Here is a 20,391-nt window from a genome sequence, read left to right as displayed (position 1 = left end):
ATCTTGGAGAACAGGCTCAGGGGGATCTTATTAATGCATCTAAGTGCCTGAATGGGGGGTGCAAAAATGGCAGAGCCAGTGTCTTTTCAGTGGTGCCCAGTGACAGGACTGGAAGCAATGGCACAAAGTGAAACACAGGAGCTTCCCCCTGAGCATCAGGAAGCACTTTTTTTTTTTACTGTGAAGGTAACTGAGCACTGGCACAGGCTGCCCAGAGAGGTTGTGGAGTCTCCATCCTTAGAGATATTAAAAAGCTGTCTGGACATGGTCCCAGACAACCAGCTGTAGGTGTCCTTGCTTGAGTGGGGGAGCTGGACTAGATGACCTCCAGAAGTCCCTTCCAAGCTCAACCATACTGTGATTCTGTGGAAAAATAGGAATTCTAAATTGTGAGAAGTGTCTCACTGAAGTTGTCACTTGTACGTTTTGCTCATCAGTGGAGCCTGCCTGGTACAGAAGTGGCTGTGAACAATGCTCAGTTGTACAGCTCCCTTTGCAACCGGCTCGTGAGTTGTTTCCCAAGTGGAGAATTAATAGGTAGCAAGCTTGATGCCTGTATTGTCCTGCAGGATCACTATCAGAGTTCAGCCCTCAGGTCTCAGTAAACTGATGAGTAAATCAAAACCTACCCTGTATTGCCAGCCTTGCACATAAATGGCGACACCCCTAAAGCTGCAAACAACTGTAACATTTTGTGTTTATTTCAGAACTTTTTGAGGATTATTGCTCTTGGATTCTCCGTGGAAGCAACAAGAGCTAGATATAGATCCGATTTTTTAAGTTTGTTTTTCAGTTGAACCTGGGGTAATGAAATAAATAATTTGCCATCAGGAAATTGAGTGTTATAGAGAAACATCCACCATTGTCAGAAGCATAGTAATATCATGACATTTGGTTCTGTTTCAGATTGTTCCAGTGACTATGTCTTGTAGTTACAGTACCTTCACAACTGAAACTGCCGTTACGCCCCTGGTCGTTACCATTGGTTTCACTGGTAATAACTCGGCCTTCCACAGTTTTCTCTTTGTTCTGCACTGGTGTTAATGTCTCCTATTAGGAGCAACACTTAAAAATATCTCTAAATCAGTGTTCACCCAGCTTCACTGAAATGACAGACTCTTGACTCTCATAAGCCAGTTTTCAGAGGAGGAAGCTTTAATTTACTTCTTGGGGAAAGGTTTGCCACTTGAGACTTGCTAATGTGTTGTATTCTCATGGAAAACTGAACCCGAACCCTGCTGGTGAAGCATTTTAAGAATTTTGTGGTAGATTCATTTATATAAATGTTTTCTATTGGTTTAAGATGAATATAGTTTTACTGAAAAGTGTTTATTTCATAAAATATCTGACTCCAAACACGGGTGCTTTGGAGAAAGTGGTTGCTTTTGTTTGTTCATAAATCAACAAAATTTGGGAAGGCAATTTTGTGAATAACACCAGATTTAATTGCTGCAGTCTGGGATTAGATGTTTCTCTTGTGCAGAGCAAAACGGGTATTTTTTTTAATAAGATGATGCTGGGCTTTTGAACAGCACTAAAAACGTTTAAAAGATTCTGAATTCCATGTTTAAGATTAATTTGTTGAAAATTACTTCAGCTTTCAGGAAATCTGGGAAAGAAAACTAGAACTCTATCTTAATTCACAAAATCTCACTCAGCAATGATTTTATTACAGATTTATCACAGATTTTATTCAGGCAAACTAAACACAGTGTTGGCTGGGGAAACTGCCCTTCCTTCCCACATTAAGTTCCCAATTCCCCCCACAAAATAAGAAGAGATGGGGATCCATCACCCCTGTTGCTTGCAGCAGGATACCATCATTGCCACTAAATAAAAAATGCACATCTGTAAATCTTTTTTGCTACCCCGAGCTCTTACTAGGTAATTGGGTGGGGTTTTTTTTCCCCCTCAGTCTGTATATAAAGCGGGCTCTGACAGAAGATTTACTTAATAGGGATATTAACCCTTTCTTGACAGATGAGCCATAGACCATGTTATTTTGCTTTAGATCATGAATAAGGTTAGTGGAAAGATCTGCTTCTTCCTTGGTTGTTTACAGAGAGCCACATCCTGTCTCAGTATTGCTCTTCTTGTTGTACAACTTCATATTGGTTAAAGATGAAATGACCCCACAGTAGTATCATGGCAAGAATGTGATGTTGCCCCACTACATGGTTTTTGTGCAAGGAAAGCTGATTCATATTTGCTTTTCTTACTACCACTTTGGGTAGCTCTAAAGGAAAGTAACTAGTGTGACTGTATGACCCATTGATTCACTGAGGCCACATATTATTTCCATGTGTCCTAAATAGTGCATTATTTTCTTTGGAATGATGGGTGGCCTGTATAGGATAGGGAAATAGCAGAGCCTCCAATACAGCTGATGTGTTTTCTCATTGCTTTTCTTTGTCTGTTGTCATGGAGAATAGTCTGAGAGAGCGAGAGAAGCAGTGGTAGGATTTAAAAAAAAAAAAAAGGGAAAAAAAAAAAAGAATATGTGATGATTAAGCAGGAGTCTGGGATTATTCATTCCTGGTAAAGCCTCCCACAAGCGTGTTGTTCAGGTCATCTCAAATAGGCACCAGATAAGCACAGATAAGCACACCACTGTGATATGTGGTTCTGTGCTCTGATACATGCTGCATCACTGGTTAGAGAAAGTTCTAGCTCTTGTAAACACTGGTGTCAGTGGTCTCTTCTGTTGCTGTTTCCAGATGGTGTAGCTTTACTTACCTTTAATTTGCCTGTGAGAGGAGCCATCAAATCCTTCAAAAATAATATGAAATGGGGTTTTGTTTTCCTGAAAAGCTGCCTGGCTAGGCAGAGGGGCTGAATTAGTTATGTTTGTAGCATAGCTCTGCAGTGGATCAGGTAGCTACCAGCTTTGCATAGCAACGTTGTGGCCAAGCATGTTAAATCATACGTCACCTTATCCAGCATTTGTCATCCAGAGGCTTCAGAACCTTCCTGAAAGTAGAAAAAGGGTGAATGTTCTTGTTCCCATGCCAGAGGTGGAGATGTTGAGGCAAAGAGAAGTCAAGTGCTTTGTCCACAACTGCACGACCAATCAGCCTGTCTGGGGAGAATTTACTTCAAAAGCCAGACTTTACATTTCTAATGACCTCTTTTTCAGTCCATGGTCTTCTGTTTTAGTTTCACTTTCTATGTGTTTATGTGGAATGAAATATATAGACTGCAAATAAGTAAATATAATTCAGTTGTGTTATTTTTGCAGTGGCTAAAACTCTCATATATGGCATGGCAAACTTCTGGCATATTTATGTTTTATGGTGTGGATAATCTGACAGGTTTGTGTGAATATTTTTTTAAATGAAATTTTACAAAACTCTTGCATAGGGGGAAATACATTCTCTTTACTAAATAAAAAAAGGGGGAGTGGAAAAATAAATTTTTTTCTTTTTTCAGGATTGCTTATAATGAGCCAAAGGACAACAAAACACCTGGCATGTATTTTTAATCTCCCCATGTTTGTAAATCCCCCTCGTGGATTGTAATGAAGCATTAAAATGCTGGAGTTCTAACTTATATTTTTTAACTTCTGAACAGAGAATACAATTCAGGCAAACACGTAGCAAAGTAGAAGCTGCCCGTGGGTGTGAAACAGGAAACACTAGTAGATAGATACATGTATAACAGAGTTATATTTGCTCTTGCTCAACTAGATATACATCAATTTTAATTAACACATTTTACGCTTCAGCTACTACCGTCCCTTCAGCAGCGAGTGCGTTGTGTGTTTCCATCCTGCATATACCACCAGCATCACCACCACGTCCTTCTCTAGCTTCCCCCTCCCCTTTCTACACAAATGTTGCAACACAATCTGAAATTTCCTCTTTTCTTTCCTTCCTGCATTTCTTACAGGTTCCCTTGCGTCAGAAGACAAAAAAGAAAAGTCAAGGTAATGAGAGATTGTTTTTTCTTTTCTCTTCTGGGCTCCTTTTTTGTTATTTTCTTAGTGTGTCTTATTCCTGGGGAGCGTGGGGATTTTATACTGCTACTCAGCTTGTGGAAGGCTGCTTTTTAACTCTACCGATTCTTGCACTGATTCTGAGAAAAATGACAACGGGCTGTTCCTTTGGACTAAATCCTTGTGGTATGTTAATTGAATCAAAGCTGGAAATCAGTGAGGTAGAATCAGCTGCATGCACGTACATGTACACACACACACACACACACACACACACACACACACAAGCGGTTTTCAGGTACTTGGCATAATAGTTTTCTCTAGCTGACTTAAATAGATGTATTCTTCTTAGTGCAGCTGTGTGAAGGGAAATGCATGCTTCTCTTAAAAGGATCAAAGGATATATTTTTAATCTACAAAAACTTGTGTATGGTTATCTTAGCAGTAATTAGAGTCTGCATTATCTATAGCTTACTATTTTGTTTCTGCACATCAGAATGCCTTTTAAATGAACGTGCGTTACTGTCATAGCCATTATAAAACTGAATCACTTCTAAGTATATTTTAAAATATGCTTGGATGACTCGCTGAGATTGCTCGGTAAGGCTGATATCTTTAATTGGCAGCATCTTCTTTCCTGGTAATGCACTTTTAAACAGGCAGAACACTGTATTTTTAATGGCACAGGGTTCTTTACAATGAGCCGACGGAGGATATCGTGTAAAGAGCTGGGGCAAGCTGATTGCCAAGGATGGCTTTACAAAAAGAAGGAAAAAGGAGCTTTCATTGGCAACAAATGGAAGAAGTTCTGGTGTGTGTTGAAGGAGTCATCACTGTATTGGTACAGCAGTCAGTTGGTGAGTACAGCGTCCACCCAGCTCTGGGTGCCGGGCAAGCAGCATCTGCTGGGACCAAGAGAAGGGGAGCTTCTCTTTAAATTTAGATTTAAATGCACCCTGGAGATGTACAAATGACCGGGTTTATTTCTCAGCCCTGACATTTCTTGTAATCTGGGAAGTGTCTATATGAATGTGAAACATGCAGAAAACTATGAATTTTGCAGACACTCACTATCAAGACTCAAAACAGGGATGCTACTTCACTTCTATTTTGTTTAATTTTCAGAAGCCCCTCTCCTCCTTCTCTCTCCATCCCCTTCCACACTGAGATTAATCTGTTTAGTTGTTTGCCTTTTTGTTTGTTTAAAACCACCCCCCCCTTTTTTTTTCTTTCTTTTTATACCAGTTGGCACTGGTAGGGTTGCAGGTATGAGCACTGTCTGTTGGTGACGTTTTTACTCCTGGTCTTGCTGATGTCTCATCCAGAGCATTGTAATTAAAGGTTCTCAAATTCTGCTGATTTTTAACTTCCTGCTCTGATGAGTTGATGCTAAAAGTAAAACCTGCAGGAGGACACAATGTTTTGAATTCAAGGTCCAGCTTTCTGTTCAGAGGATGAGCTCCTCAGGACAGCCAGTGTAGATAGCATTTCTTTTCCCGCTGATCCAGCCCAAATAAGCCTACTCCACTTACAGTGTGAGTGGAAAATAGTTTGAGGCAAAGAACAGCAGGCCCTGAATTTCTGTAATCAGCTGAAGAACTAGGAATTAAAAACTGAAAAAGGGAGCAGTGGGTAGAAGACAGTGAGAAATCCAGAGTAACCCTTTTAATGAAAGGTTATGGCTGAGTGCAAAGCAGTGAGTCCTAGGGAACAGCTGGCTTTACTCCAGGCTGTTTGCTACAGCTTGGCTTGACTGGGCAGAGGTGGTGTCTTGCCCATCCTAGAAGATTCAGACATAATTATTCTCTTCACTTTGCTCTCTTGCACTGCTACCTCTAAAAATCTCCTATCTGTAGTATCAAGTAGTTTGATTTAGCTTTCTTTCAAGTCAAATACATGTGTGAGACAAAGAGAAAGAAAGAAAAGAAACTGGAAAAGTAGAGGGGGGAAAAAAAAGGCTTTGTTTTTTCAATGCTTGCAATATTTCTGCTTGAAAGACATGGCCTGGCACATATTCTCATCAGTGGCATTAATACCCTGCAAAACCTTATTAACATTGACTATTCAAATTCACTGTTGTACTTCTGGCCGAGCAGAGTTAAGAAAGGTGAGCTGGCTGGCTGATATATAGTAGGGAGGAAATAAAACAAGGCAAGACCAGGCAAATTTTGCATTCTGGGAAGAGAAGGGTGGTAGTGGAGAGGAGCAAAGTCATCCATTTGCTTTACTTATTGTGGCCTGGCTAAATTCCCCTCTTGGGATCCAGAGAAGCCATGGTCACACTCATCCCAGTGCTACTAGACAGCGTTCGCCATTTGGCCGTACTCATCCTTTCGGTTCATGCCCGCTCTGCTGTCACTGATGCCCCAAAATGAACAAGGCTGAAGAATGGGTGGCAGCCTCATTCCGTTCTATTTCATATACTCTAAAGAGCTGACATGGCTTCAAAATACTGTTGGCTTATGTGAGCCCTGACTTCTCACCTATCACAGTTCTTCTTGCAAAGACGCTAGCTGGTAGCACCTCTTTGCTTTCAACATTTGCTGACTTTTGCACAATATTTTACATTAAAAACCTGAGATTTCTTTGGGCAACTTAAAGTGCAACCTCTGCATGATTGTAGATTCAGGCAACATTTGCAGAATGGCAGTAATTAGAGGGTATGGGAAGGAGAGGAGGTGTCCTTTGCTAAGATCTGCTTACTTAAATTGATGAGACCAGAGCCATGCTTAAAGTCAGATATGAGATGAATTAGACCTGTTGTGTTTTCACAGATATTTTCACCTCTAGACTGATGAAGCAGAAATAGCAGTGACATATTCACTGGCTTGCTTGGTATTTCTTCTTACTTCTGTATTTGGCCTAGCTTCAATACTGCCTGTACTTCCAATGCATTCAGTGAAGTTAATCCTTGGTCCCAACAGGCCATCCAAGATGACAACCTTAAGTTCATAGTTGTGTTGAAAAAGGAGGAGTCCAGCTCCCTACATGTCTGAAGCTTCCTGTGACAGGCCCTTTTCAAGGCTGAAGTGAAAGGTGGTGGTGGAAGAGCAGGGCTGAGGTCGAAGGAACCGGGGCACGCTGGCTGCCTGTAGCTCTGCCCGACCAGTTTCATTCTTGTGAGAAATGAGCGTGTTTTGTGCGCGGCTGTGTGGAAACCACAGTCAACCAGACACTGACAACTGTAGCATAGCAACAGGGTGCTAGACCTAACCTTTTTTTTTTCTAATGGAGATGGAGAATATAGGGAGTGGGTGGAATTTGTACGTGAACTTGCATTGTCCTAGATTTGGGTAGGTAACCTCAGCTGACATCGTGTTCTCGGTGAAGTCTGTCTTTAGGCGCCTCCAAAGCTCTGGATGTTTCTGTCATTCTGATTTACTTTGCCTTCAGGCCAAGGTTCTGGGTCTTGTATGTGAGGCAGATTGGGGGAGGAGATATAGGACACTTGTGACACTTGCAGACAGTAGTTCCTTCAATTTAACATAAAATACGTTGCAAAAGCCACAGCTCAAAAGAGAAATAATAAAATGCTGAGAAGGGTCAGCAACAGCAGATCAGACACCCTAAGAACCAAGCTTCTACTTCACTGACAGCAAACCAGAGCACACAGGCAAATCTAAATTAGCTTTCGACCAGCTAGCTGAAGTACTGGGCCTGGCGAAGTTAGGGCTCCAGTGGTCTCAGCAGGCTTGGGTAGACTGCCCTGAAACCTCTTCCCACGTATGCTTGCTCTTTCTATAAAACATGGATATCACATAAGGCAGGTAAACTTTTGTTTGCAGCATGGATGTGCCCCCACCTGGAAAGGGGAAGCTGTTTTGGACTAGGAAGAAACAGAGAAGGGTTGGTTTTGCAATGGAAACCAACACAGGAAATATCAGAAAATTCATGTGAGCAGTCAGACTTTCTGGGGGCATTCAGGAACACCGGACTCCTGGGACAACTGCTTCTTGTTAATGTTTGGTTCTCTCTTTTGAGTACTGCTCTCTGGTAGGCAGCTGCCTTGAAGACAAATGTTTAAAGAGGACAGTATGTAATCCTGCCTGCCCCGTCAGCAGTTTTAGTTCTCATACTGAAACGCTCGAGGGAATCAGTACCTCTGCATATGAAGAGGGATGGAGGGGGAAGATCGTCACATTTAATCCCAGGCGCCTGCCTCCTTGTGGTTGTTGAGGCTGTGTTGGATAGTGTTGGCTGGAAAGGGACAGAGGGCTAAACGTCTCTGTCTTGTGGGCCTTTAGGATAGCTCGGCTGGTTTTCCAAATAGAGTTGAAATACAGTTTTGCAGGATGTTAATGATGGTTGTCATGGGGATTCAGCTGAAAAGAAATATAAATATAAAATCAAAAGGTTGCAGACTGTGATCTACTCACTATTTATCTTTAGGGTTCTTTCCCTGTTCACTGCATTTAAATTGGTCCGCACTCCAACACCTTTGCCAGGAGCTGCAGACTTTTAAAACAGAAACCTTTCACCTTTGAGTTATAGATGCTGCTTACATGAATGACAACAAGTCACAGATGTCGTTTACTTGTGCTGAGGGCTTCGGGGACCTCTGGTCAAATACGTTACATAAATTTTTCACAGTTCTGTAGGTTGCCTCACTGGTGTAGTTGGCAGAGAGAAAAAAAGACTAAAGAGGCTTGAGGACTGAACTGCGCCTGGGTCTTCTGGGGGCAGCGCTGAAACACTGTGATGAAACTATCGGGAATACCCTGAATTGCAGATAGGAGCTGTTCCACGATAACTAGATATTTTCACTTTACAGTGCTATTTTTTAAAATCTTTCTGCATCATTACATTCACTTTAACTATTGAAAAAGGACTATTAAATAATTTACTAAATCTCCTAAAGCCACAAAATTTAGGCAATGTATTGAGACAAGCTAAGACAGACATTAGCCTCTTTCATTGGATTCATGCATTATGTTTCATAAATATGTTTGAATTTTTTCTTTAGTGAAAAGCTTTTTCTGTGAAAAAGTGGTTACTCTCATTTTTGCCCTAAGCATTTGCAGAGATTGTTATTATTGAAATGATTTTCCTACAGTTGGGCATAGGAATAAGCACAGATAACCTGCATAAAAACCACAAGAGATAACAGCTTATTCTTTTAAACATCCTGATTAAATAGGAAACAGGTCAAGGTTCTTTTAATCTGACTTTTTTTAGGGCTATATTACAGCACTGCAATAAAATCTGAAGGAAGTTTGAGTGAAATATGTGAGTTTAATAATAACATGTTTAAAGTCACATTAAAAGTAGCATTTCAGAGGAAAGACAATGTTTAGGACTTCTATACACTTTTAATGTTTTAAAATGTCATTTTTATCCCATGAATGACCAAGAAGGTGCCTTCCACTTGTTCTGTTCCTAGTGTTTGTTTGGAATTCTGTTTGCTGACTGTAATAACGTTCATAAGCTTTTACTGTTAAGTTTTGTTTTCCTTTGTTTTCTTCCTTTTTTTTCTGGTAATTATGGAACTACATACCCATCAAACCCCTGTTTTCTCTTACATAGATGTCACATTTGAGACTTGTACCATTAGTGCATTTCAAAAAAAGAAAAAAAAGGAAGGAAATGTGGTTCTTAAAATTCACACCATTATCCTCCTTCCTTTCACGCATACATAAAATGAAACGTTAACCTTTTCTTATAAATGAGCAAATGCGAAATCACTGACAGAATTCATATAAAACTTGACTGCAATGAACATAATCTTTTACCAACTGGAACATGCCAAATACTGCATAAGAACATTGCATAAGAAGTCTGGAGATTTCTCTGTTGTAAAACTGGTAAACATAAATTACTGAATCAAAGCCTACAGACCTATTTCTGTTAGCAATTTAGAGAGTATTCCTCTATTTTAGACACTCATTGGATATGTCAGTGGTTCAAGTCCAAGTTCTATCTCTGCACGGGTGGAAGCACCCCAGGTGAGTGTTCCCACACTGCCTTACAGGTTCCTGATAATTCAGTAGCCCAACAGAATATCTGAATGATCAAATATTTGTATAAAGTAGAACGGAATTGACAGCAGAGACAGTGACTTATCTAATGGCATTGCATGGACTTAATTTCCTCATGAGTGTCTGTGCAGCACATGAGCAATTGGCAGGATGCAGTCTAGTCCAGTGGCTACTGCACCAATAGATGAAACTGGCTGAGCTGTGATTGCAGTCGTAACATGTCAGGTGAACCCCCCTGCCCCAAACCCTAGCCACCCACTCACCTACCTGATGGTTTACCTATCTCAGGCCACGGATTCATTAGTGTGTGGGTGAGAAGGTACCTGGTTATATTCTTTTTTACAGAGTCTTTATTTCTTTTTTTTTTTTTTTAAATCTGGGATTATTGATTGATGCTGCAGAGAAATATCTGGCATTATATAAGTTTTGCATCCAGCAAATAATGGCTTTGATACCCCATGAACTGCTTTTTTTGAAGTTGGTCCCTGGTGTTCTTAAATTGGTCTTTGGAACCAAACAGGAATTTCAGCAAGAGCTGCACCTGTTCTAGTAAGCAACCACTCTTTCTGGCACAGAAACACAGGATAGTACATTGTCTATCTTTAGTGCAATGCACCCCATGGATAAAGCTCCTCCTTTGCTCACACCCTACTCATTCGCTCATCCCTATATACTTAGTGTACTATGGATCTGGGATGGAAATACTAGCTCAAGTCTAACTGATTGAAATATTAAAAAAACCCCACCTTTTAAAAAATCTTGTAATTTTTTCTTTTGTTAATTGTTATTTTGTGTCAGTGAGTTTAGTCTCACTAAATTCCAACCTGTGGAATGGAAACAAAAGCTCCCTAAGCCAAGCTCTAAACAAGTTTGACAGGTACAAATATAATCAGAGAAAGTTAAAAACCCACAACTGCAAATAAGCACTTTTCTGTACAAATGCAGCCACGTTGCAAAAGCCAGCCCAGATATTTCTTCTGTACTGAAAGAAAATAACAAAAAAACCCCAACCCCTTCTACCACTTTTTTTTTTTTTGCCCTCGAGCAAGCAAAACCATTTACTGTTGAAGATGCAAAATATAAACCTCTCATATGGATATTTAATACATGTAAACTGTAGGAATGATGGTTATGCTGTGGTTTATTGTATACCAAAGAACAGATACACAGAGGTGCGGGGAAGCCACCCACTGAAAAATCCATTCTGTATCCTTCAGTTCTCAGAGATTCATACTTCCAAGCATTAAAACTCAGACTTGTCTCGATGAACATCTTTTTATAGTCTCTTCATATGCATGCATAATGTGACTTGAGATACTGTCAGTCATCTTCATTTATCCTCTGACTTTGTAATTGCTGTGTATATTTTACCTGCTTTAACTCAGTGTACATTTTCAGAATTTTAATGTGCCCAGGGATAAGGGCTGGGAGCAGCAAAAAAGTGATTCAGGAATGAACACTTTCTGTATTTTGGGAAGTACAGTTTTTCCTGACAATAGGTGTTACAGACTTTTGTCTACATTATCATTCCTCTTAGGAGGAGTCCTAGACTTATTGCGGCTGATGGGGTGAATGTAGATAGATGTAGTGAAGGAAGATGTTTCAGCTGCAGGCAGCAAGAACCGGGATTTGAGGCTAACAGGTAGCTTCAGTTTTACTGGAGCCATGCTCTGACACAGAGTCGAGCTGACCCAGAGCAGAGGTGCCAATGTTCAGTAAATGCTCTCCTGTCCAGAAAGGGGTGATTGCATATAAACAGTGTGCTGTAAACGTCTGCCTGGCTTTTGCTACCTCCTGTACAATGCCTGCAGGTTTCTGGGGGGGACTGACAGCTGGCTGGCCAGAGCCATCTGAGGCTGGTTTGCAGCATTTAACTACAGAGCTCAGCTGCGTGGGGCCACCCCCTTGCACTGTTTCACCTCCTGGGGAGGGAGCAGCCCATATTGCCTCTGCCTTGCTCACACAGAGGTTACCCTTCACATGGGTGGCCCTACAAAACAGTCCATGTTACAGTTACCCAGGGGAGACCGTCCTCCATCTCTGTCTAGGATAATTTCTTGCTACTTTTGAACGCCCATTGCTATAGACATGTATTTTTCAAATATACATAGATCATTGTGTGAGGTGCTGTTACGCATCTGTGTAACATGCATATGTGCTGTATAACGGAACAAATGCTCCTTTGAGACTGTATGTAACATCCAGACATGAACGGATGATATAACCCTTATTTGTTCTCTCCTATGTCATCTATCTCTTTTGAGAGGCTTATGTTTTTAGAGCTAAGGTTCAGTAGTTTCTTTTTCTGTGATCTATGGACAAAGCTTATCTGGTCTCTTTGTCAAAAGAAGTTGTGTGATCACTGATGGCTGTAAAGGAATCGGGATCCTCCGCCTTCCCGCTGCTTCTAGTCCTGGTTTGATCCAAACCTAAATTTTGCCCTTGACAATTTCAGACTCTGGACTAGAGTTATGACTTACCTATGCATCTTATCTAAGGGTGCTCTGATACAAATGCTACAAGGTGAGGAAGAGGGTGAAATCTACCTCAGCACTATTGTAGGAGTTGAGGATCCTTCCTTTTTCAGATACTTTGGTATTTGGAAATGTGCAACAAACCCTACGCTCACATTCTGCCACTTGCAGAGATAGGAGTAGTGGTGTTCTAGCATCTAGGACTTGCACCAAGAGTAGCTGGTATAGGAATATTTCGTGTTCCCAAATATCAGCCAAAACTTCGGGTGTTAATCTGTCCCCATGGTGATAAGCATATATTTTCATACTATAAAAAGCTGTCAAAACCAAGCACTTGCATGTTAAATATCATTGAGCATTGGAGTCTGGTAGTTTACCAATTGGTTGATGTGGTGATTTTTAAATTTCTTTTTTGTTGCAGGCTGAAAAAGCAGAAGGGTTCATCAGACTTCCAGACTTCAGTGTGGACCGAGCAACTGAATGCAAAAAAAAGCAGTAAGTTTATCTCTTGCCCCCAGTTTTGCAGGATTTTTACAACATAGCAAGGTATTGAATCTCAGTAGTGCCTGACAATGAAGCTGTGGGGAGCTCTTCTGTGTTGTGCAAATAATGAGATATTAATTGAGCTACTGAAAGAAAACCATATTGCAAAAATATTTTTGAAAACTCTGCCAGATGTGCTCTGTTAAAACTACAAATAAAAAAGTAGATCAGAATGCCAAATGCTTCCCCCTCCTTCTCTCTGATCACTGATTCTGAAGACATCGTATTCTATCTTAGATACCTTCTCTTAGGTGGGAAGGTCAACAGAGGTGCAAGTAATCCTCCTTCCCTCCAAGTTGGGACTATTCTTTAGGCTGCTGTGGTGCAACTTTGTTTAACCGGGTACAAGTTTCAAAATATTCTCTTCAAACTCCATATGCAGCACTGACTTCCAGCTGCTTCTGAGTACACTTCAAAGGTTTGGAGGTGTGCTGCTGCTGTTCAAAGTTATAAAACTCAGCATGGTTTTTATTTTGTCCCTCAAGAGAAAGCCTTCATTCTCCTGTTTGGGTCTCATGCTGACATTAGCTGTAGGTCTTCTTGAGATTAACTATGGGCTTGACTCCTCCAAACAACGGGGACAGCTGTTTTGAATATGGGGAGCTCCACTTTGTTTTCTCAGAGGACAGGTTGAGTCACATAGTACAGGACCATGAGAAAATGTTGCCCCTCACTTCTGCAGCTGTTGGCTGTCAGTGACTGGGAGGAAAACACGTGCTCATTACTTATTTAGGATGGAGTAAGTTAGGAGAACTGTGAGGATTGACTGGGGCTGCTGGGGCCCAGTCAAATAGCGTGTGCTTCCATGGGACAGTCAGGCACCTAATGAGGAACAAAAGAGGAAAGTCACATAGTCTCAGGTTCGTGACAATATTTTAGGAAAAAAGAAACCCCTCTGAAAAATCTTACTGATGGCTATTCAACTAAAGCACAGTCTGGGGCTGAGACCAACACGTTAAATATTGGCATGTCAAGGGACTCCATTTTGTTTGTTTCAAACCTGTCATCTAGTTGCCCCTTTGGGACCTCCTAAAACTTGGCTTGGAAAAGACAGTGAAGAGTCAGTCCCTACCCACCCGCCATGTGCTGCTTGTGATTTTATTGTTGTAGATCTCCCTTTTCTCAAACATCAGTTTTCCATGCTGTGGGGTCTTAGCCTTCCATCACTTATGGAAGCTGTTCTGTACCTTGGGTCACTGCTGCTACTTTCTCTGAACCTCTTCCAGGTTTACTATGCTTTTCTGAGCTGAGGGAAGCAAAGCTGCACAGTGTTCGAGATGTGGGCACATGAGTGAATTATGTAATGGCATAATGAAGGTCTTTGTTTTATTCTTCATTCCTTCCTTTTTAGTTCCTGTAGTTTATACCCCCTGAGTAATGTGTGGCCTAGGAAATGAGACAAAAATAGACTAGAATTTTAGGAAAGAGCTATATGAATGGATAAACTGATCTGGATTAATATAGTGGAGTGAATAAATATTTTAAACGATTCATTTAGCTATTTTTTTCCTTTTCTTATGTAAACTAGTTTTCTTCATATCTCTTCGATTTTTCTTTTCTTAAAGTGCTATTAAGATCAGCCACCCACAGATCAAGACATTTTATTTTGCGGCAGAAAATGTTCTGGAAATGAACACGTAAGTAGGAGCAACTGGCCATGTTTCATCCTGTCTTGCACCTGAGAACACCCTTTAAGAGTTCATTCCCTCCCTGTCAAGTGGGTTTTGACAAAGTTATTTGGGGAATTACTGAGTCTGTTTTGTTTTCTGATCATTGTATAGAAGGAAAATACTGTTATTTGTTCACTAATGCCAGCTGAAATCAGAATCACATTATTAGCCTGATTTTGATACTAATCTTCCTGACATTTGCTGGTATAAATCCCTTTCCATTAGAGAGGCATAAAGATTTCATAAAAAGTTCATCACCTTGGGAGAAGCGAGGGAAGAAAGGAAAGACAGGGAAAAGCTTAATACAGTTTTGTCCCAGAAGTGATCTAGGACTAAAATACAATATTGTCTGCTTTCGGAATAGCATGTTAGTTAGCAAGGAGGGTTAAAGGAATAGAAAGGGTTGTTTCTTTAATGTAAGTAAGCATTTACTTCACCGCCAAACTATGTTGCAGTTAAACAATCCTCATGACAGATCAAAAATTTTCTTTCCACAGATGTCCATAAGAACAATAATGTATTAATACAGTTTTTAATGCAAGAAGTAAAAATGGATATGAAACTGCCATTTTAGAAACCAGTGTGATATCAGAAATAGATATTACTTGCTACTGATCCTGCTTTGGCTGATTTAGATACATCTCATATCTTCTTTGTCTTTTTTACTACAGATTGCAGTCCATTCCCAATGCTATTACATTAAATGGCCAAATACCGGATAAAAAGCAGTACAATTTAAATGGGAAGAGAGCTCCTATGATAGTCAGGTCATTCTTTAATTGTGGTTCTGCTTTGTGAGATGTGCTCACCTTTGTGAGATTCTTCATAGGGCATTGAGTGTCCTTTCCCTCTATGAACAGAAGACCTCATACATATTTACCACAAAAGAAAAGAATAGAGGTTGAGAGAACATGTGTGACCTTCCAAAAGGGCTATAGATACAGAAATGTATGATACTACAGCAGTGTACATATATGTATATTCATAAATCTGTACTCTATAGATGCATACAAGTAAATATTGATGGAAAGAACATGTTGCCCTTTTAACTTGGAGCAGCACAGAGCATACTGGTAGGGAGATAACTATCCATTTCTGTATCACTGTGTTTCCTACTAGAGCTCCTGAACAGAATGAGAAGTTCTAGAGGCAGATGGGCTGAGGATGACTGAGAATGAGGGACTGCCGGACAGTAATATTTCTGTAGAGAGAGTAACCCTCATTGAGAGAGAAGAGAGGGAAGAATGTAGGGAGAAGGAAAAGGAAAATTAGAGCTAATGGAGAACATTAATGAGTGCTAGCAGCCAGTTTGGAGCGCAGCTAGAAATTCTCTGTGTCTTAGTGACCCTTCTGACATGTTTAGACTCATGTGAGTGAGTGATTGAAATCTGTGCATGTGTCACAGCTCTTATGCCCCCAGAACAATTTTCTTCAAACTCTGCTTCTCCAATAAATGTCATTTTGGCTTAAAGCTAGGTAGCCTAGTGTTAGGGCAGCTTGCACTATACTCCACTAATACTAATTCCTCACTGTTGTAACTGATGATGTTTTCTTTGGCAAAGTATAAAATACATGCATTTAATACATAAAGAACATGCATACTCACGCATATGTCAAAACAGACTAAAAGCCATCTGCTCTCTTGGCTTCCGTCCCGCAAATACATATGCATGTGAGTGGTTCCACTGAGCTCACTGGGGCATTCGCGTGTGTCGAGTTACTGTTGTGCATAAATGCTTGATGGATCATGACCTTTTGTAATTCTTCATGCATATATATCTATTAAATCAACAGTGGATTTATTAATACAGTCATTTGCTTCATTAATTTAGCATGCATTTGCCATTGTCATGTACACAGGAAAAGTAAATGCGTGCTGGCTAGCCTTCAACCTGGCCTGTTGCACATGGTTATTAGTGATCTGTCTGACCTTGTGGTTAATGAAGCCCTGTGTTTTTTAGCAAACCTTTTATTTTGTTTAGATTTTTTTATTTAAAAAATCATTCAATTATGATTCCAAGCTGTTAGAACAAAGTCAATAATCCACTCTTACAGAAATCACACTTTGTTTTCTTGAACTGTTACGTAGCTCTATTGTTCATACTGCAGTCTAAAAATCCAGATACTTTGACACTGATCTTACTAGCAAATTTCCCATTGCTTCAGCAAAATCAAGATTAGACACAATGTTTTTTCAGCATTATGAATCTTAATTCCTGCCCTTCGTACATTCCTTATTCAGGCCTTGAGTTTTAATCTGAAAGGCTTGAGATATTTTAGTTGTTAGTTTCTTAAGACCTGGATAGATCTGAATGACCAACAGGCAAACACAATATACAAAAATTATATCCAGAGATTGTTTCTAGCACTAGAAAAATGGAGCCACCTAGAAAGAGAAATGAAAAAAACCCTGTTAATAGCCTAAAGCAACACAGGAAGTGACACTTACTAAAACCAAAAGTATATAGGGTGTTAAATAAAGCCGTATGTAATGGTCAGAAAGTCTAGTTTAAATGGCTTAGATTCTTAGATTGTGCTATGATAGCTTTGACCAGGGCAGCTGACATCATCTTCAATGGCTCCCATGCCTTTTGCGTCATCTCAGGTGAAAGACGACATCCTAACAGCAGGACCAGGCCACTGACACTGTGTTATACAGCACACACACTTTTCCTTTAGCTTCCACAAATGCAATTCCTTGGTCATCAGTAGTGCTTTCTTCAGGATCAGGGAAAGAAGTCCCAGGCAACTATTCCTGCTCATCATGGGGAATATTAGTATTCAGGTAACCGGTGACTTTCTAGAGGATGTTTTAAGAAATAGAAGGAAACTTTGACATTTAGTATTCAGGTTAATGAAAATAGATGTAGCAACTTAGAAAACATCTGAAAGGGGCAAAACTGTGTCCGAACAGCATGTCCAAACAGTGTCCCTAACTCTATATTCCCTCTTTTTCTAACACAGGTGGCTAAGCAAGCTGGGGATGGCTGTAGACCCGCAGGCACCCAATGGGAAGAATGAGGAAGGTATGCTCCTAATAGTAGTTTCAGTGTATTAACTACATCATGTTCTTCACAGTTTTTGCTTGGCCAATTTTTGTCAGCTCTTTTCTTTCTTTTCAATTGGCAACTTGGGTCTGTCTACTGACTGAGCTCAGAGAAACCACTCTGACACAGCACAGAGTAACCACAGAAAAAGAAAAAATGGTGAGAAACAGTGCTACTGAGAGACACTCAGTGATCTTGCGAGGTGTGTAAGTGCTTTATGGAGTTTGCTGGCTTCCTAAGCCTACCAAGTGTGAAGAGAAACAGCTGTGCTACTCTGGGTTTTGAGTTGGGAAGGTATATTACAGGGGTTGTGCTATGGCCCAGGAGCTCACTGGCTTAGGAACGTCATGTGCAATGTAGTTCTGTCCCTACTGTCTCCTCTGTTTCTGGGGGTTTCAACAACAGCAGCGTTGGGGGGGTGGTGGTGGTGTACTGAGGCCTACAATTTCCAAGCCCAATAGTTCATTGTGGTAAAGTTCCTCAGCAATTTATTGTTTTAATTTGCACACTGACCAAACACAACTTTTTGGTGCGAGGATACCTGCACTTCAATCACAAATCTGGGTAGAGGACAAAGCAAGTCACCTGTCAGAGCCCTTGGAAAAGCTGCTGGTGAGGACATGCGTGATGGGAGCTGGATTAGAATGAGAAGCACTGTGGGTAGTATTATGTTAGCAAACCAGAGATGGACTCTGACCTGAGGAGTATGTATCTTCTTCTGGGCTTTTGACCCTGCATTTTTATAGTACTGGTACCCAGTGCCTTTTATTTAGAACTGCTCATGTTGTGAAGGAGCTGGCGTTGTGAAGAAGAAACTGGTAACTGTAGTAGTATGAACACGTAGGTGATGCAGCCATTTTGTCTAAGCTCTGAAATGTTCCTCTCTTCCTCCTTTCTGTTGTTTCCCAGAATAAGGTTGTGGTTTATGTCCAGACTTTGGACATGTAATGCCATTATTAATTGTTCTGATCTGGCTCTGTTTATACTTTGGCTCCATTTATACTCTGCCATTAAAACCAGCTTTGGGCTGGTAAACATAAATACCACTGATTCCTGGAGATTCAGCAAGTCTCATCAATTTCTTTGCTTTCAGTTCATGGTTGCTCTTTATTTCTTGGCAGCAGACTTGTTAATTTCCATACTCCCAAATTCTTCCAAAATGCCTGTGTCCTCTTTGAACCCAATTTTGGGTCAAAACAGTCTGAGATAATTAGGATAAAGGGCTACATTGAGTATTAGGCTGCGTAGCAAGCACTGTATGTACTGCATTGTACTCAGGGAGGAAGTGTCCAAACATGTTTGTTGTCCATGCTTTCACAAAGGAGGAGTTTGGTGGAAGGTGAGGATGGTCAAAATTCTACACATGAAAACAAATTTTTTTCTTTTAAAGACTCAAAAAATGTAGTATTGGTTGTGTTAGCTGAGTCAAGAATTCTAAAACAATTCAAAATGAGTCAGCCCACTAATCTTAATTAAAAATGATGGAAAGATACAAAATAATCCACTCAATAACCTCTGTAGCCGGTTATCTAATTATCCTGCAGTAAAAATAACATAGCCAAGATTTTGAAGCTGGTGGCCCATTTCCCCTTCAGAAAAAGGCACTCTGATTCTGGTGTCAAACACCTCCTCATCCTTCCACGTGTGTTTTGTCACAGGTGCTCCAGCAGCTGCCTTGAGCATGGGTTCAGCACTCCACCAACGGGCCTGGGTGGACGTGCCCTTGCAGAGGCATTGCTACGTTTCAGAAAAACGCTGTCATTACTCACAGTCACTTCTGTTCCTGCTGACCTGGTTCTCCCTGCTGTATCACACACTATAATTCTTCAGGAGGGTCTTGGCTCTTGTTATGGCATTCCTTGTGTATTCATGTACTTTCTAGGCATTTTAACATCCCCCAAACCTCATTTGCCTATTTAGAGTATCAGAAACAGCTGTTGACTCTTCTTCAGTTCTTCAGTGTGCCTAAAAGGGGAGCTGTAGAAACAGTAAGCTCTTTATTAAGAGTTATTCAAGAAGACATTAATAGATCCTTAGGATTTCATATAGGTCTTACTGCAGCCAGTCCCAGTCCTTTATGCTAAGATGTGCCAACACGTATTTCCACTAAACAGAATAGCAGCTAAGCTATTATAAACAGTAGTTCTGCAAACAGTATGGGGAGAAAAAGTAATGAATCTCTTTAAGCTTCACTTCGTTAACATCTTGGAAACCTCTCTATCATGTATAAAATTCTTCTGTCTTAAAATTTTGTTCCCCTCACACTGTGCTTATTAAACCCCCCAAATGACATGCACAAAAAGAAAGTGGGCAGGTGTTAGTTTAGTTAAAGGTGAAATAATCACAGGTGGTTTCCCAGAGACCGTGCTAACACACTGCTTTTTAGTGGTGTGAACCCATGAAGTCCAGCTCTTACAGAATACTGCCAGAACATAAACCAACCCTCGCCTGCTTGGGGAGAGAACTGGAGTGTTGCTTCCACCGGAGAGACCCAGCTGCTCTTCAACAGCACAGGCTGCTGCATGCAACCGGCGGAGGGAGAGGCAGTGCAGAGTGCCAGCTCCTGTGGAGTCCACAGGAGTGACCTCTGCTCTTGTGACATTTGGCACTCACTCGTGTTGTCCTCATTAAGCTCCAACTACATCTTTGCAACCTTTCACATCCCCAGCTCAGTCGGGTGGGGGTGAGCGCTGTCACCCTTCACACATGGTGTGGGGCAGGATGCAAGCACTCACTCCTATAAAGGTT

The 20,391-nt window shown here is 40.8% G+C and overlaps 1 protein-coding gene across 2 annotated transcripts in view; it reads left to right on the top strand.

Annotated features, from left to right (window-relative positions):
• The first annotated feature begins 3,876 nt into the window (after positions 1-3,876).
• IPCEF1 (interaction protein for cytohesin exchange factors 1) overlaps positions 3,877-20,391 on the top strand; it is a 36,950-nt gene continuing 20,435 nt past the window's right edge. For both annotated transcript variants that reach the window (XM_009512356.2, XM_064447067.1), the window contains exons 1-5: positions 3,877-3,925; positions 4,622-4,791; positions 12,805-12,878; positions 14,492-14,563; positions 17,561-17,622. In XM_009512356.2, coding sequence (XP_009510651.2) covers positions 4,633-4,791; positions 12,805-12,878; positions 14,492-14,563; positions 17,561-17,622 — 367 coding nt within the window. In that variant the 5' untranslated portion in view covers positions 3,877-3,925; positions 4,622-4,632. The remainder of the gene's footprint in view (positions 3,926-4,621; positions 4,792-12,804; positions 12,879-14,491; positions 14,564-17,560; positions 17,623-20,391) is intronic.

The sequence above is a fragment of the Phalacrocorax carbo genome, chromosome 3 (genome assembly GCF_963921805.1).
Source record: "Phalacrocorax carbo chromosome 3, bPhaCar2.1, whole genome shotgun sequence".
Taxonomy (NCBI): domain Eukaryota; kingdom Metazoa; phylum Chordata; class Aves; order Suliformes; family Phalacrocoracidae; genus Phalacrocorax; species Phalacrocorax carbo.
Note: the sequence above shows the minus strand (reverse complement) of the source record. Positions and strands in the feature narration are given on the sequence as shown.